This window comes from Gadus macrocephalus, chromosome 23, assembly GCF_031168955.1.
Source record: "Gadus macrocephalus chromosome 23, ASM3116895v1".
Classification (NCBI taxonomy): Eukaryota; Metazoa; Chordata; class Actinopteri; order Gadiformes; family Gadidae; genus Gadus; species Gadus macrocephalus.
Window position 1 is genome coordinate 4942076 of NC_082404.1, and position 17369 is coordinate 4959444.

General features: G+C 43.3%; 1 protein-coding gene across 1 annotated transcript; it reads right to left on the reverse strand.

Annotated features, from left to right (window-relative positions):
• Positions 1–1485: 1485 nt before the first annotated feature.
• Positions 1486–7890, reverse strand: LOC132452217 (solute carrier family 22 member 13-like). Its single transcript, XM_060044693.1, has 10 exons — positions 6897–7890; positions 6017–6120; positions 5667–5821; positions 5239–5410; positions 4768–4888; positions 4554–4660; positions 4164–4378; positions 3969–4077; positions 3489–3683; positions 1486–1956 (listed from the first exon to the last, which is right to left on the reverse strand). The coding sequence occupies exons 1-10, from the start codon at positions 7269–7271 to the stop codon at positions 1911–1913; spliced, it is 1599 nt and encodes a 532-aa protein (XP_059900676.1). The 5' UTR covers positions 7272–7890; the 3' UTR covers positions 1486–1910.
• Positions 7891–17369: the final 9479 nt, after the last annotated feature.

Here is a 17369-nt window from a genome sequence, read left to right on the forward strand (position 1 = left end):
TTCATATAACTGGTAAACCCATCCTTCAATGCAATTTGTGGTACTATTAATCCCGTAAATCGTCATTTGGTCAGCCTTATAGAAAATATATAATGCTTACAGTGTCTATTTAGCATAACCAATTGGGAGGTATTTTTCGACAGATGAATACATTTAAAGGGACACTGTGTAAAGATTACTCCCATCTAGTGGTACAATTGTATATTGCATTCAAACTAATAGTGCTCACTTGTTCAAAAACTATGGTGGGCAGTATGTGCCAAGAAGCTGTGTCATGACATCCAATACTACCTGATCGAGTCATTCGAGTGATGAAGTTCGTTGTTACAAACAAATTTCAAACTGCATTGAATCATTAGTGTAAGCTAATGATGTATGAGTAATTACTCCTCGAGCAAGATAGTGAATTATTTCAGTCATCATTCACGCTGGCTCAGAGTGAAAACGTGTTTGCATTTCCTGAACCACGTAGTGCTTTTTGTCCCTCTCGGCAGTTCATAGACCGGAAGAACATGGAAGCCTCCATGAAGCTTACCCGTCCTATGTAACTACATATTAATTATTCTTCGCTCAGAAGGATAACTGAGATTTTTGGCAGAGATAATTTTACACCAATGAGGACTTGTTTATGAACGAATACATTGATTTGAGGTAATAAATGACTTAAATATTACACAGTGTCCCTTTAAGCATACTTTGGCCCCGTCCACACGGAGCCGAAACGGGCAAAAACGAGACGGTTTTGTTTTATGCGGTTCAGGAATATCTCCGTAAAGATGGATTCATTGCGAAACCGCATCAAGTTATAGAAACGCTGTAGTAAATATTCAAGGCGCTGGTTCGCAACAGAAAAAAAGTGGAGCGCATCAAGCCTGCGCGCATACAGCCGGTGTATACAAACATTCAGGAGATTCAACCTTTTAAATAGAGCAGAAATACTTTTTAATGTACAGTTACTAATTACATTTATCGAGGGGCTGTATTTAAAGCTACAAAAAGAATACAAATGAAAAAATAAATAAAAAATTCAACGCAACTGACGTCGCCCAGCTGATGGGGGGGCAATGACTTCATCGTTTGCGTTTCAGGCGTCCACACGAATCCTACCATGAAACCGCATAGGTCCGGATATATTTGAAACCACCCTGGGACATGGTTTCGGGCACCGGATCCATCTGGACGGTCGGCCGAAACGCACAAGACTTATGCGGTTTCACCAATAAATCAGCTCTGTGTGGACGGGGCCTTTGTGTGTGAATACTTTTATGAAATGTATTTTCTTTTTTATTCACAAATTATACATTTGTACTGTACAATGATTTATTTACTCTCACAGATTGTTTAGAGTTGCCACAGTTAAAAAGAAAATGTAAACCATTGTTTCTAGGGAATGCAGAGTAGGTTCTATGTGGTGTGCTCCTTTGCTGAAAAATGATTGAAATAGTAAAGTCTAAAATTAAATATGTTTTTTTAATTTGCACAAAAATGTGTGTGCATATTACCATACAATTTATCACATTGTAGATTGTTGGTGCACTGGTGTTTTGGTGGGGTTTTTTTGTTAGGTGCAATGTGAATTGTGTGAGAAGGTGGCCAATTTTGAGTGTGCCAAATAAGGCCACTCTATATTTCTGTAAGAAATGCCTCAAAGAAAATGAAGATCTTTGGTTTTTGTTATTATTGGATATTTTTTAAGAATTATTATCTACTGCATATATAAACACACATACAGAATCCCATCCACAAATATATACAGCACGTTGCCGCGATACCAGCCGCCGGTGTGCCGTCGACGGGCCAGACATCAGGCGGCGGAGGCCGTGGTCCGATGGACTGCTGGGGACCACAAAGGGCCAACGCCCCTCTCCAGCAGTAGCTGGTGGAGGTGTTCCCCGACCACTCCCCCAGGGTTAGGGCTGACTCTGGGGTTTGGCCGAGAAGGGCCTATGCAGCCTGCTGCAGGAGACGGGCGTCCCAACCAGGGAGAAAGAATTACTCAAATGTATCATGGCTAATGATTCTTGAATATGAAGTCAGTTTTCAGTGTGGACAGTTCAGTTCAACCGGATAATGAAGATATTAAACTACAGGTTACTGACAACCTGTGTCCTATTGTAGCACCCAAAGTTACACCCCTCTGCATGGCAGCTACTACTGCATATGTCACTAACAGCAGCTGTTAAAAAGAAAAGGAAATTACGACGAGGGCTTCGGTCACGCAACCCAAGACCCAATAGAGTGGCGAAGTCACGGCCCTTCCGGTAGAGCCCATGGGACCTATCGAAAAATATGAATGGGTTTCAATGGAGAGAAAGTAATTATTTTCTGGCACCAGTCTTTATATGCCCCGGATTATGCATAATGTTGTTTGTGGATTTAAATGATAATATTTCATGCAAAGAAAACTAAACATTTTCGTGAAGAAGTTTGATAAAGTCAGGTATTTTCCAAGGGGAGGATAAAATCATCAAAAGAGGTGAAAAGCATTATAAGTTGGGGCATGTGGATAGTTTCATTTATGCCGATGGGGAGATTGTCGGTCTTGTCCACGCCAGTCGCAGGGAGCGTGACGGCACATACGAGACTTAGTCTTTCACATTTTTTTTTCTCAACAGCTGAACTGAACAATTGCACAATAAACGGTCAAACTCTTGACATCGAAAAATTATCATTTAAATCCACAAACAACATATGTAATCCGGGGCATATAAAGACTGGGACCAGAAGATAATTTTCTTCCTCTCCATTGAAACCCCATACATATTTTTCGGTCTCATAGATCCCATGGGCTCTACCGGAAGGGTCGTGACTTCGCCACTCTGGCTTCTGAAGACTATTGTCGATGAATCTGAGGAGTAACAGATGATTTAAAAGTAGTGCCAAGGTAATAATGATCTAATCTGTGGCGCGTCAATTCAAGAAAACAAATTGTATGTTATTTTAAGGCAGTGGTATACAAGACATTTATTTTTCAATTAAAAAAAGGCTTCCATGATCGTTACCCCGACAACAACATGGATTGCAGAAACATATCCATGATTTTACTTCAGTGTGTACATTGGTGTGTGTATGCGTGCATATTCAATAAAATCATTGACTATTCTGTGACTTCAAGGAATGAATGGCAAAGTGGCAAGATAATTTATTATTTTAGATTTTCTGTGGCTGAACAATGAAAATGATTACGATTTTTGTTATGAATCATTTATTTCCGTTGATTTAACTTGCTTGCAGGGAATTCAGTATCAGAACTCCCATCCGGTTGTTTTCTAAATATAACAGAAATGAAAACTTGAATAATGTAGTATCTATTGTAGTTTTTTTGTTTAACAAAGGTGGTATTTTTCAACTCACACTCTACTTATTATTTTGGTTTTTAGTCTTTCTGCATAAGGCTTATACCTACAAGTAGACTGCTGCAGAAATTGTGGTTCAGAACCGCATGCTCACTCCATGTACGTTGTTGTGAAACCACCGTATGTACTGACCTCTGTTCTGTGTGGTCCTGGAGTTCCATATTGAGGGTCTCGGGCAGCAGAAAGCAGAGCAACCCGCCTATTAAGGGAATGGTGCCATACAACACCATAGGGATGGCAGGGTGGTAGACCTGTAGTAGTCTGATGAGAGGAGCTAGGATGGCCCCAATACGACCACACATGGAATTTATACCAAGCCCACTCTGCCTGCCAGGAACAATAGACAACAAGGAAAAACATGGATACAAATTATAAAGGATATTTATTTTGTAACACTCATAAACTATACTGAGTTAGACATTTAGTTTTAATTACAAGTAAACACTTTTAAAAGGCCACTACACAATACACAGTAATCCACAATAAGCTTGTTTTACAACCAAGAAGTTGATCTACAATAGCCAGCACACATACATTTGTATTTCCTCTCTATATCTATATCTATCTGCAAATACACTTTGCACTTTTGAATGTATGTTTGTTGTGACTTACCTTACAGTAGTCGGGTATATTTCTGCAGTGTAAACATAGATGACGGAATAGGCAGCATTGGATCCAAACTTCCCAAGTGAAGCGACGACTGTCGTAGCCGCAATAAAGTCTGGTGGTCAAAATGAATCATTACATATGCTATATAAATATGCATTCAGCTGATGTTAGGCTGCAGAATGTTTGGCCAGTAGCTACCATTTGGAATCGCCAGCATCAAAATGCAAGCACTGCCAGTAAAAAACATAGACACAGCTTGACATTTTCTCCTCCCAAAATGCTCAATGAGTACAGCACTGCCGATGCATGCAGGAATGTCTACAAGGCCAAAGATGAACTGAGTGAGGTAGATATCCACGCCAAAACTGCCAACATTTAGGCTGAATCCATAGTACACCATATTCACTCCAAACCTATAGAAACAGAAGTAAAGTCACAAGTTAAAAGTTATGTTGACAGAAATGTTTATCATATGCATGTACATTTTGCTATAGCACAAATCTTTCTTGTCATAATGAGTGATTTTCAAAATCTCTTTTCATTGTTTCAAAATCTGTTCTTATACATATGAATCTGAGTCATACTCACCACATAAAACTCATGACGAGAACACGTTTTCTTAAATATGGCTCCCTGAAAATGTCCAACATGCCTGTGCTTTTTGACACGTTCTTCGTCTCCAAGTCATCCTCCAACTAAACAAGGAAATATCAAGGTTATTTTTTTGAGTCTGCCAAGAATACTTATTGATTTGGATGTGATTCCTATTGAAGGAGGTAAAAGTGGGGCATAGGTCGCTCACCTGGCTGAGCATGGCCTCAGAGATTGTTCTTCCGTTCACCCTGGCTGCCCTCAGGACCTCCTTTTGCGCCTCCTTCACCCTGCCCTGGGTCAAAAGCCAGCGGGCTGATTCAGGCATGAGCCTGGAAGGTCATACAGATCAAACATAACTAAACTGACAAAATCACTGAAGTAGAGAATTTCTTCCAAACATTTTGGGACTGGACCCACACTTGGGGTCGCAGAAAATTGCAGATTCATAAGCTTTAGAAATCTCATGGTGCATTTTTAATAATTAAATTAAACTAAAAGCTAAATCTTCAAAGGTCTCATAAAGATCCTTTACTTTTATGAGACTGCCTTCCGTTGAGTTAAATGATTCAGGTCAAAAGGAATTGGCCTATCACTTGATGTAGCGCGAAATGTCAATGTGACATGATAAACATGATTAACTGTGATATACTTAAGATAGTCAGAAGAAGGGTTCACAGACCAGTATCCGGCTAGAAGTAACAGGATCAGAGGGCTGGAGAACACCAGGTGTAGATTCCTCCAATCACGGACAAAATAGGCAACGCCTGACATCATCATCAGTCCAACAGAAAAAAAGGTAAGTGAAGAGATACTGACAAAACCCCGTTTTGAGGTACAGGTCCACTCCACCCCTTTAAAGCAATAACACAACAAAAATACAAGTCATTTCACTGAAAGATCTTTCCCTGGAATATAAATGCTAAAGGCTAAAAATGATTGGCATCTTCCGCTAGATAACAATCCATCCTAAAATAATTAGATCATCAATGATTCATTTATTAATCATTATTAAGTAAGTAATAATACATAATTAATACAATATCTTTCCGATGACAGTTAACTGAATTTACCTGATTAAAAGAAAATAAGGACAGGTCGTCTACTTACCTATGACATATGAATTAATCCAAACGCCAGAAACTGCGGCACCAACAACAAATCGAAGCGCAATGTAAACATAGATGTGTGGTGAGAAAGCCGAGGCAACACCAAACAAGAGCTGGAGAAACAAACTGAGCAGGGCAACATACCGGCGGCCAAACCTGCAAAAATCAGAAGAACAATGGATTCATTCACTCAAAATATGATTCTGAAATTACGCTATTCCAATTGATACTTTTAAATTGCATATTTAATTGAACATGTTTATTCAAATCAAACATTTGGAAATATACGCATAGCGTATACATTTTTTTTTTCATGATGTGAGAAGCAAGACCCACAATCAGTCATAATACCTGTCAGCCATTGCTCCAAATACCAGCCCTCCAAGCAGAAGTCCCATAATGTAAATGGACTGGGTTGCCTCATTTAAACCGCTGTCGTCACAAACTAGATTAAACTGAGCAAAGGGAAGATAGAAGAGTGCAATTACATTCATAAAAAACAAATAACAACATGAATTCGCTCAGGTGGTGCCAGCAGAATCATTTTAGTTTGAACTCTTCATGGGGTGGCCAGTATATTGAGTAGGACACCCACCCCTTAGTTATACCGTACCTCACAGCATTGGCGCACAGGGGAGACAAATTGTAGGTAGATTGAAGCACTTTACTTCCCTCCTCCAACTATAAACTACTGTCTCAACGTTTAACTTTTATTGTATTCAAACTAGGCATTTGATGAACCATCTGTCTATTACTGTCCATCATACATTAGGTTGATCACCAAGTTCTTTATAGGACGCTGATTGCTCCAAACCAATGTTGGTTTGGACACAAACGGATAAATTGAACCCAGGCAAGAGTGATTCTTGTGGGCTTGTAATCTTGTGAATCAAGCTGCCTTACAAAGTTACATGGTATATCAAAGAAGATTGTATCTAAAAAATAGCACATAGCAACATCAACAAACTATGAAACCACTCATAAAGTACCAAAAACTTCCGTTAACATTGCGAAAATAATGACAATGATTTAGACTTGGATTGTATCACTCTTCGAAACTCCATAGTAATTATAGGTAAGGCTCCTTGTGGTTGAATCTTAGATAGTGTAGCTTTTAATAAACAACGATGAATAATTACCTTAATGTTATATATTATCATTTGATGACCAATTTTTGTTATTTAAACGACATTTCTGGCTAAACAGCAAATTTTGAGTTTCAGTCGCTTACCTCTGTCATATAACTGGAAGTGCTTTCAGGCATTTTGTAAACCCATCCTTCAATGCAGTTTGTGGTACTATTAATCCCGTATGCTTCAATCGTTTCCAAATCCAAATCCACAGGTGTGAACATCTTGCAGCTGTCATACTCCCCATCTTCTATAGTGGGGATGGTAAGGTTGAGTTGCTTTTCATATGTTAAGTTAGGGCTAATGGCAATTATCCAGTCGGTTTTGCAGCGGTAAGGGAAGTTCTGTCCAGTAAAAACTGAAAGAAAGGTCTCCACACCAATTGAAATGTTCAAAATAAGCAGTAACACCGTCAATCGTTTCTGGAAGAATCCAAATCCCCCAATTTCCTCAAGGATTAGTTCAAACCTGTTCATAATGATACCAGAAGAAACCCTGTGTGTGAATGATCAATGGCCTGCTGGAAGCAGATTATGAAGAAAAAAAGTTGCAAAGCATTGCAAGTCCAACAGAAAGTTCGTTGTAGCTCATCCACATTCCCACATTCCACTGAGGCCTGAAGGGTTTGTCCTGGAGGAGGTGCTTATAGGTCTGCTGTCAGGTAAATGTACCTTCCTACAGCAGCCTGCATGAGCACTAATAACGCCACAGTAAGCTATTTAACCTGATTGCCACTATCTTAGATAGACAACTCCAAAGCGCTTTGCGTGCAAGAAAAGTGCCATCGAAATGTATAGTATCATTATAATCATTATCAAAGCCCCAGTGGAGCCAGCTGAATATAAACTCTCAGGCTAGACTCGTGCCAAAGCACACCTTTTACTTAATGTCATTCTTTGTACTTTTTTCTATAAGAGTGAACCAACAGAACTCTTATGCTTTGTTGATATTTTTCTCTGAGATAAGGTCTTCAAATGTGAGGGGTCAGGTTTCAAAGGTCCATTAGTCTACTCTTAGCTAAATTATTATTTATATTGGAACCTAATCTGTCACGACTCAGAACGGGAATCAATTGCAGATCAAAAAGGATTTATTCCCAAACAGTCCAGCGGGCAAATCAGATTCCAGGTACAGGCAGGGTTTGTGTGTGTGTGTGTGTGTGTGTGTGTGTGTGTGTGTGTGTGTGTGTGTGTGTGTGTGTGTGTGTGTGTGTGTGTGTGTGTGTGTGTGTGTCAATTTACGCAGGAACAACCCGAGTTGCCCCAAGAGGACTTGGCAGCAAATGAAGATGAAGTACAAAAATATGGTTCAAACAGGTAAACTAATGTTTAATTGAAATCAAATCAATTGTGCTGTTTTGCCTGCTCTACCTAATTTAACAGCTATATTCAACATGTGATGGGCCTATATTTAAGCAGGAAATGTAAGTAGTACATTTCTCAGCCACCCCAACACTGCCAATATTTAATAGGATTTAGATATATTAGAAGGCTACTCCTAGGCAAAATGCATTATATATATATATATATATATATATATATATATATGTCTTCAAAATAGAGCTTACTGAATATTAGGGTAACATTTTCCTCCATGTTAGCAAATCGAAAAAAAGCAGAGCCCCGGCAGACTGGAGGGGGTCCACCTCTGCAGCCCTCACAGAGGCTGAGGAGATGGCCCTCAGCCAACAGAGTATGGGTCCTGTGGCTGAGGGCATCCCTGGGGGGAGCTCCTCACCAACCTCCATGCAATTGTAACAATTCTTCACCTTCCACAGATTATTAATAATGTCTTGGTAATTGCTGAACACAACCGTTAATGTCATTACAGAAAGATGATGGAGAAACATTGTCTGCGGCATTCGAAAGGGAAGAGGAAAGGCCTATTGAGGTTAACACCTTTTAAAAATAACCTCTAAAAGTTGATGATAGCTTTGTACAATTTAAAACTGACATCTTCTTTCTCTCAAACAGGATGAAATCGAATCCAATGAGAGGCCATCCACTTCTAAATCACAGCTTACCTCTGTAAGATTCTCCCTGGAATTATAATGAAACGCTCTACTTGGCACTGTGAAATCCAATCTCATCTTTTGCATTCCTATAGCTTCCAGTCAAAGACTTATATAAAATCTATCTAGAAAAGCATATACACAAAGCAGACTTGGAAATGGACCACCTTAGGCAAAAGATGCAAAAGGATGCTTTGGAGATCCACATTTTGGAACATAAGTTAAAGGTGGGTGAGGTGCAAACTGGGATACTGTTCCCTGCTCTAAAAACATACCCAATATGAATGACTTTTTTTGTGCTTTCAGGAAATAAAGAAATCCTCATAAAAAGTAGATTGTCTTTATTAGAACACGGGCTGTGGTTGGACAAGTTATTTTGTTGAACAGTTTACTCAAAGGGTTTTACTCCAGTGAACAATGCAGACGATTATGCTGAGCATGTGCATGTAGAGAAGAAGCATCTGGTTAAAAGCAGTACCAGGGTATTTCCTGCCCTGCATTCTTAATATGCATTTCTTGACTTGCAGCAGTTATAGGTCCGTGGTTAGTCAGCTACTCTGATCATTGGAAAGCCACAACGTTAAAGTGACTGTAGTACAGCGCGGGTGGGATGCACGGGGCGGATCATTCTGCAAATGCGTTAAAAAAACAAACTTAAACTTAAAGCATGCCCCCGCTGCGATTGAGAGTTAACATGGGGGCTGAGAAGGTGGTCTAAATAAATGATAGATTGCGCTGAAAAACGATAGCGCTTGTGAAGAATATTATCAGGAAAATAAAGTATATCCAGCCGGCGTCTTAATAATCGTTCCTCACGGAGATTCCCTCTGAGGATCGCAGCCTCTACGTCCGCAGGCTCTCGTAGAAAAGGACATGCCATTTCTAACACTTCCTTCTGTCGGAGAGCTGCCTTCAGCCTTATAGACAACAAACTCAGAGTAGGTCTAACCACCTCCCGAGCAGGTTAGACCCACGGCGTATGTTTCCGCAGCAACTAACTCTCGGTTGCGCTGAACCTGCTACCTGAAACGGAAAACCCAGAGTTTCCATTAACTCAGAGCGAACAAACTCGGGGTTGCCTCAAAACCAGCTACCTGAAACAGGCCTCAGGACATCATTAATCAGACCCTGGAACACAGCTGGGCAGTTGGTGAGACCAAATGGCATGACTAAATACTCATAGTGACCTGAAGGAGTATTAAATGCAGTCTTCCATTCTTTGCTTAGCCGCTATCGCGGCTAAGCGTCACGCGTAGGCGCGTCAAAAGTATATATTTTTTAACTTTGCGCGTTGGTGTGTTGGCCGCGTTGGTGCGTTTACGTGCATCATTACGTGCGTATGCCGTGTCTAACGCCACTAACGCGTGTAACGCGTATACGCGCCTACACCAATGGTTCCATATGCAAAAATGACGATTTTCAACGCCAACGCGCGTGCAGTGTGGCCTTACCTTAAGAGGCAGGGTGTTTTCCTCCTTGAGGTCAACAACGCCATCCATTTCTGTTCAGGGAAGGTCAATGCTTGGCAACAGGGGTGGCCAATGAGAACAAAGTCCAAAAACAAAACAAAATCAAAGTCCAATGGACAGACTTTGACATGGTAGAGAAGTGATTCAAACAAGTAAGGTTGGATAAAGGAGGAGGTAAGCCAATTAATGAGCTAAACAAAGTTTGAGCTCTCAGACTCTATCTTTCTACTTAACGATGCACACAAGAAGACTTAACTGACTATCTGCAACCTAGACAAGCTCCCTATCCTTAAAATACATACTAATCAACGTTTGTTGATTATAAGCTGTCAGTCAGCGATGAGATAGGTGAAGCAGAAAGTAGCGCCTCAAACTCCATAACAAACCAACAGTCTATCCCATCACAGTCCATGCTTTGTTGCATCTCAACCTTCAACAATGAAGATCAATCACAGGACTCACAGGATCACAGGTCAGAGATGGCTCCATCACAGTTTTATGTTAATGCATTACCCATTGACGAGGTAGTCCAAATAAAATACATACTACTCAATAATGACATGTTTGTCATTGATGACACTATCCCAATAAACATTGATGGTTTATCACCAAGTACTACTGCCCCACGAGCAACAGGATTGAAAATGACGACAAGGAAATGTGTTTCAGGTGAATACTGGGATATGTTCAATGTCGAATTCAAAAGTGGCAACACAGTGAAGATCCTAATGACCCGCCATGACATAAAGGACTTGCGTATAGATTAGTTTGCATGTCATTCACTGAAAGTGAATGTGGATATGATTATTTATTTTTTTATGATTTTTAGATCTTGATTGCAAAACACAAGTGAACAATTATTGTGGTTTGCGACACACGCAACGTGAATCTTCTGTGGGTTTCGCATAATAAAGCAAATAAAAGCTTCCATATCAAATAGGTGAAAATCCCTACAAGCCATGTTCTGGAGTGAAGTGTTTTTCAGGGCCAGTTTGAAAGAGAAGACATACAGGCAGGCCTGCCTTAACCTGCCATTTGGCCCTGGGGCTGGGCCCCCTGAGAGGGGATCTTACAATGAAGATGTGTAACTTATTTCCGACATTTTGCGAGTGTGGCTGTGGTGTAAAGGGGCCACTGGCCCTCTTTTTTCTTGGCTGATGATAGGCCTCTGATCTTTGTAAGCCCCAAACAAAAAATCACATTGTCTTGGGCCTTCGCCGATCTGGGGGCCTATCATGGGCCAGTATAAAAAAAAAATATATATATATATAACTATATATATATATTTTTTTTTTTACTGCAGCTCATGATAGGCCCCCCGAACGGCGAAGGCCCTGGGGCTTCAGCCCAGGCATTAAGGCGGCCTTGCATACAGGGTATGTAACAAACATGAATTACCGTGCTCACACCCTGTTTAAGAAATAACCACAACACGTTTCAAACATACTATTGCAGAGTTCTTCAAGGAAAGGGTTCAAATCCGGGATAGCTCTTAACAGTTACTTTATTTGGTAAAGTATGCATGTTTCGGTATGGTAACTATGACTATGGAACAAAAGGAGAGGAAGCGTGTTGAACACGTGTGAGAGATATAACTTTAGCTACTTCGAGCCACGGGCAAAGGCCCATGACTCTCCGCGGGTGTGGGTGAAAATCTCTGGGGCTGTTTCCTTCGAATCTCCCGTTAGAGAACGTCAAGTGGGCGTGTCCTATGTAGTGGGCGTGGCCGGGGTGACGTAATGGCTTCGGCTTCTTCATCTAACTAAAGGTGATGCCTTCTGTGGTGGAGCAGCCTTCAATAAGGTCTTGCTCCCCTTGTGGCTATGTATAGTATTTACGGCTTATATGTTTGGTCCTGCTTCATAGGGTCTATGTGTGGGTAGCTTAGGTTCTTAAAATACGTAACACTATACTGTTCTATTTCATTCTTACTGACCGGCAGAGGCAGTGCACTTGATGTTATCCATCGCGCATGCGCAGGTCGAGTATTTAATATCAACAAAGTCACACGTGACCGGGGATGACGTCAGGCCGCCCGTCTATATAACCCCAAGTCACTCTCCAAGATGTCCGTTGTATCCTCTCGCAGTAGCGAATACAGGCTTAGAGTACGAAATAAGCTTGAATAAAAGCAATATTAGCCGATTACTCTTTGCTGTTAGCCCTGCATCCGCATGGTTGGAGCCACGGATTCGTCCTCCAAGGGCTGCGATTAGTCACGCTCGGCTATGTTGTGAACGCAGCATACCGGTGCTTTCGCCGGTTTGCTCGGCTCACATAACGCTAGGCTAACACAGCATCTTCACCAGCTGTAGCCGCTGCTAAGCTTAGTATTCTCTCTGTGTTAGCTTTAAAGTTAAGTAAGATAAGGGGATCCTGTTTTTGGCAACTGCTTAAGCTCACGTCTTTTGTTTGCCTCGCTGCATCGGAGTTTGCCATTACCGGCGTTTGCTGCCTTTTGTGGCAACTTTCATTTAAGTTAATTAAAGGCTCCCTGACGAGTGTTTTTGCTCGTTAAAGCGTGTACTCCATTGTTTGGAATTTAAGAGCAGAAGCTCCCCATTTCGGTTAAGGCTAGTGGGTGAATAAGAAAAATAAATTAATTCTGAAATAAAAAAACAAAACACAAATTTGAGTTTCTTACGTTGAGCAGTTTGCTGCCCTTTTGTTGAATTATTACTGTTGGGTGCTTTTGCTCAGTTGTAACTACTTCACTCTGGAAAAATACTATTTTGGATATAGTTATTCCCCCAACATGTTAGGGTCACATGGTTGCCGCACTTGCATTGCTCCACTGCTAGCCCTAGATGGACACGATGAATGCCCCGCATGCCTTGGTGTGGTCCATCTGAGGAAGGGGCTGTCCGATGATCATTGTATGAATTGCAGTTTCATGCCACCTGGGCTGAAAGTGGCAAGACTAGCCGAGGTGGAAGGACCTCAGGTTGAAGGTGAGCTTCCCCCGCCTCGAAGAGAACCAGTGGTACGAGTACGCTCCCCACCCAGGGCTGCCCCGCTCCCTCACCAGTTCCTGAGCGACCCTATCAACCCCGTCGGGCTCCCACAAGGCCTGCACCCCAGGCACAGAGGGGTCGGGGGTTGGGGGTCGGGGTCCAGGCCGTGCTCCAGGCCGTCACATGGCAAAGCTGGTTCACATCAATATGCATCCACATCAATAGATTTAAAGGATGCATATTTTCACGTCCCGATAGCACCACGTCACAGGGCATACCTGCGCTTCACATTCGAAGGGCGGGCCTACCAGTACAGGGTCCTCCCATTTGGGTTATCACTAGCCCCACGGATCTTCACAAGGTGCATGCGGGCAGCGCTCGCACCAGTGCAAGCCACCGGAATGCAAATCCTCCCTTATATGGATGATTGGCTTATTTGCTCTCCAACCCGGGAACGGGCAGAGCAGGACACCACAGCCCTCCTAGGCCATGTGGAAAGGTTGGGTCTACAGTCAACTATGGCAAAAGTTGTCTAATACCCAGCCAACAGGTACTGTTCCATACTCCAGATCCTCCTGCATTTTCAGGAGGACAGGATGGTAAGGTACAGCCTTTTTCTCAGGCTGTTGGGAATGTTGATGTCAGTAACGTCAATAGTGCCACTGGGCCTCCTCCAATTGCGGCCGTTCCAAGTTTGGACCAATGGCCGCCACTTAGATCCGAGGTTGCACGGATCCAGGAAGGTCAGGGTGTCCAGTCAATGCCTCCTGGCATTACAACCCTGGAGACGCAGGGCACATCTTGCCAAAGGTGTCACACTGGGTTTGATCCCCTCACGCAGCGAGGTGGTGGTGACCGATGCTTCGCTCTCTGGCTGGGCAGAAGTGTGGCAGCACAGGGCGGTGAGAGGGCTCTGGAGTGCCCAGCACAGGATGCAGCACTTAATGTGCTCGAGCTCCGTGCTATTCATTTAGCACTCCGCAAATTCCTGCCATATTTGAGGGGCAGACATGTTCTGGTACGATGCGAAAAAAAGTCAGCTGTCTACAATGTGAACCACCAAGGGGGCACAAGGTCGGCTCAGTCATTACAGGTTGCACAGCAACTTCTTCTATGGGCTCTCCCTTACTTTTCCAGCCTCAGGGCTATGTACCTTCCAGGGCCACAGAACACGGTGCCAGACTTTCTTTCACGCCAGAAACCTCCGTTGGGGGAGTGGACTCCACCCAGAGGTAGTAGAGGCAATATGGAGCAAATATGGCACAGCAGAGGTGGACCTGTATGCTTCAGAGTCCACAACACATTGCCCTCTCTGGTTCTCTCTGTCAGACGCGACTCCGATGGGACAGGATGCCTTGGCACATCCATGGCCACGTCAGGTCCTTTATGCCTTCCCACCACTTCCACTGATTGGGTTAACTCTACACAGAGCTCAGAAGGGGAACCACAGACTCCTGCTGGTTGCCCCAAACTGGCCAGGGAGACCTTGGTTTCCAGTAATGTACAGGCTGCTGGATGGAGGTCCATGGTGCCTGCCGAAGAGGCGGGACCTGCCCTCACAGCTGGGAGGACACATCTGGCACCCCAGACCAGAGTGCCTGCAGCTATGGGTTTGGCCCTTGAGGGGCCTGATCCACTTTTAATGGAATGTGACCAGGAGGTAGTTCAAACCATCATAGACTCAAGAGCTCCCTCCACCAGGGCACTTTATGCTAACAAGTGGAAGATATTTGCAAAGTGGTGTGAGGCTCAGAGAGAGGTACCGGAGTGTTCCTCAGTGCCAATGATACTATGTTTTTGGAAGTCCTTGACTTGAAGTCCTTGACTGTAGTCCTTGACTGTAGAAGGCCAATAGGCCTTCTACAGTCCAAACAAATTTCACCCCTCCTTTCAGGAGGTTCGTGAGCGGACAAACCACGGTTGAAAAATTACAACAGAAACTTCTGTAGTAACCCACCATTCCCAAGAATCGCTGAAGTTCTTTCTTAGTAGTGGGCGGGGGGTACTGGTCGATGGCTAACACCTTCGCACTCACTGAACGAACCTGCCCTACTATTTTCCCAAGGTAGACTACGGTGGCACGCGCAAATTCACATTTAGCCACATTTATTGTTAGCTTAGCGACTACCAAACGTTCGAAGAGTGCTCGTATACGGCCGAGATGTTCTGACCAGGTGTTGCTTGCCACCACAGCATCATCCAGGTAAAACGCACACCCTCTAGACCTGCAATCACCGAATTCATCAATCTCGAACGTCGCGGGCATTCCTCAATCCAAAACTCATGACCTGGTACGAGTACAGGACAGGCCAGAGAGGGTGATGAACGCCGACACTTCCTGAGCCCGAGGAGTGAGCCTAACTTGGTAGTAGCCTTTTAAGAGATCGAATTTGCTAACATAACACGCGGCACCCACCTGATCTTTACAATCGTCCATTTTCGGCAGGGGGAACTATTCTGGCTTAGTTACCTTGTTTAACCTGCGGTAATCTGTGAAGAAACGGAAGGTTTTGTCTGGCTTAGCCACAAGCAAACAAGATGATGCCCAGCCAGAGTGGGAGGGTTCAGCCAAGCCATTCTCCAACAGATACTGCACCTCAGCATCCACCACCTTACGTTTATCAGGCCCTACACGATAAAAACGTTGGCGAATCGGCAAGGTGTCTAAGTTGCCCAACATTGCAGAATTATTAAGCCTTGGCTGCAGCACTGAGTCATCAGGGCCAAATTCCTCATCCTCTGCTGCCACCAAAGGTTGACAAGAAGGCCCAGTGTCAATGACAGCCATTGCAACAGGAGACACCTCCCCCCCTCCTGAACCAGGGCTAGGGTTTTGCGAATAGTAAGGCTTTACCAAATTAATGTGGCACAATTGTTTAGATCGCTTTCTGTCAGGAGTATCTAACAGGTAGTCCAATGCAGACACCCGACGAGCAACAGAGTAGGGGCCAACAAACTTAGCACAAAATTGTGATTTAGATACCGGCAACAAAGCCAGGACCTGATCACCAGGACTAAATGTACGTTCAACAGCACGGCGGTCAAACAGGGGACCACGGACTTGATGACCAAACACCAAGTCATTCGGGCTGAAACCGATGCTGTCTTGCACTACTTCACGTGCTGCTAGCAACAGCCATGGAATACCCTCTTCCCAGTCTCTGGTTAACTGAATGCAGTAGGCACGCAAAAGGGACTTCAAGGTACTGTGGAAGTTTGCCAAAGCACCTTGATTCTGGGGATGGTACGCACTGCTTAACTGTTGTTTAACTTTTAGCTGTTTAAGGACGTTTCGAAACATTGTTGACGTGAAATTGTTTCCCCGGTCACTTTGAATCACACGAGGTATGCCAAATATTGAAATGAACTATGTGAGGAACTTTACCAAAGCTCTTGTTGTAATGCTCCGCAGCGGATAGGCTGCGGGATAGCGAGTCGACTGGCACATAACAGTCAACAAGTAAGCACAACCCGACTTAGAAGTAGGAAGGGGGCCCACACAGTCAATAATAATGTGCTCAAAAGGCTTCCCCAGCGATGGAATTGGACAAAGAGGTGCCGGCTTATTTGACTGATTGTTTTTCCCTGCCAGTTGACAAATATGACAAGTTTTTATGAATTGAGCAACGTCTCGCTTCATCCTAGGCCAACAAAAATGCTGCAACAACCGCAAATGTGTCTTGCGAACACCAAAATGACCTGCCACGTCACCATGTGCCGTCTGCAGGATGACATTACGACATGGTTTCGGCATCACAATTTGAATTACTGGATCCCCAACCTCACCGTTGAACTGAGACCATTTGCGCGACAACAGGTTTTCAACCACGAAATATCCATTTGCTGCACTTCTCTGCTCTTCCCCTGTCAAAACAACAGCAAAAAGGCCAACCAAGTCCTCATCTTCCTTTTGCGCTGCCACAACCTCCTCACGGGAAAAGTAGGTGGTAACAGAGGCAAAATTAAATCAGCAGAGTTCACAGACTCTAGTTCCCGTTCCCCTCTTCGGGTACTACTCCTTGCACGAGTGACCGCACAGGAGGTGCAAACTTCAGGAAAGTCCACAGAGCAAGAATCAGATTCAAGAGAGGTGGCAGTAGATTTGTATAGTAGATTTGGACATTCATGTAACACAATACT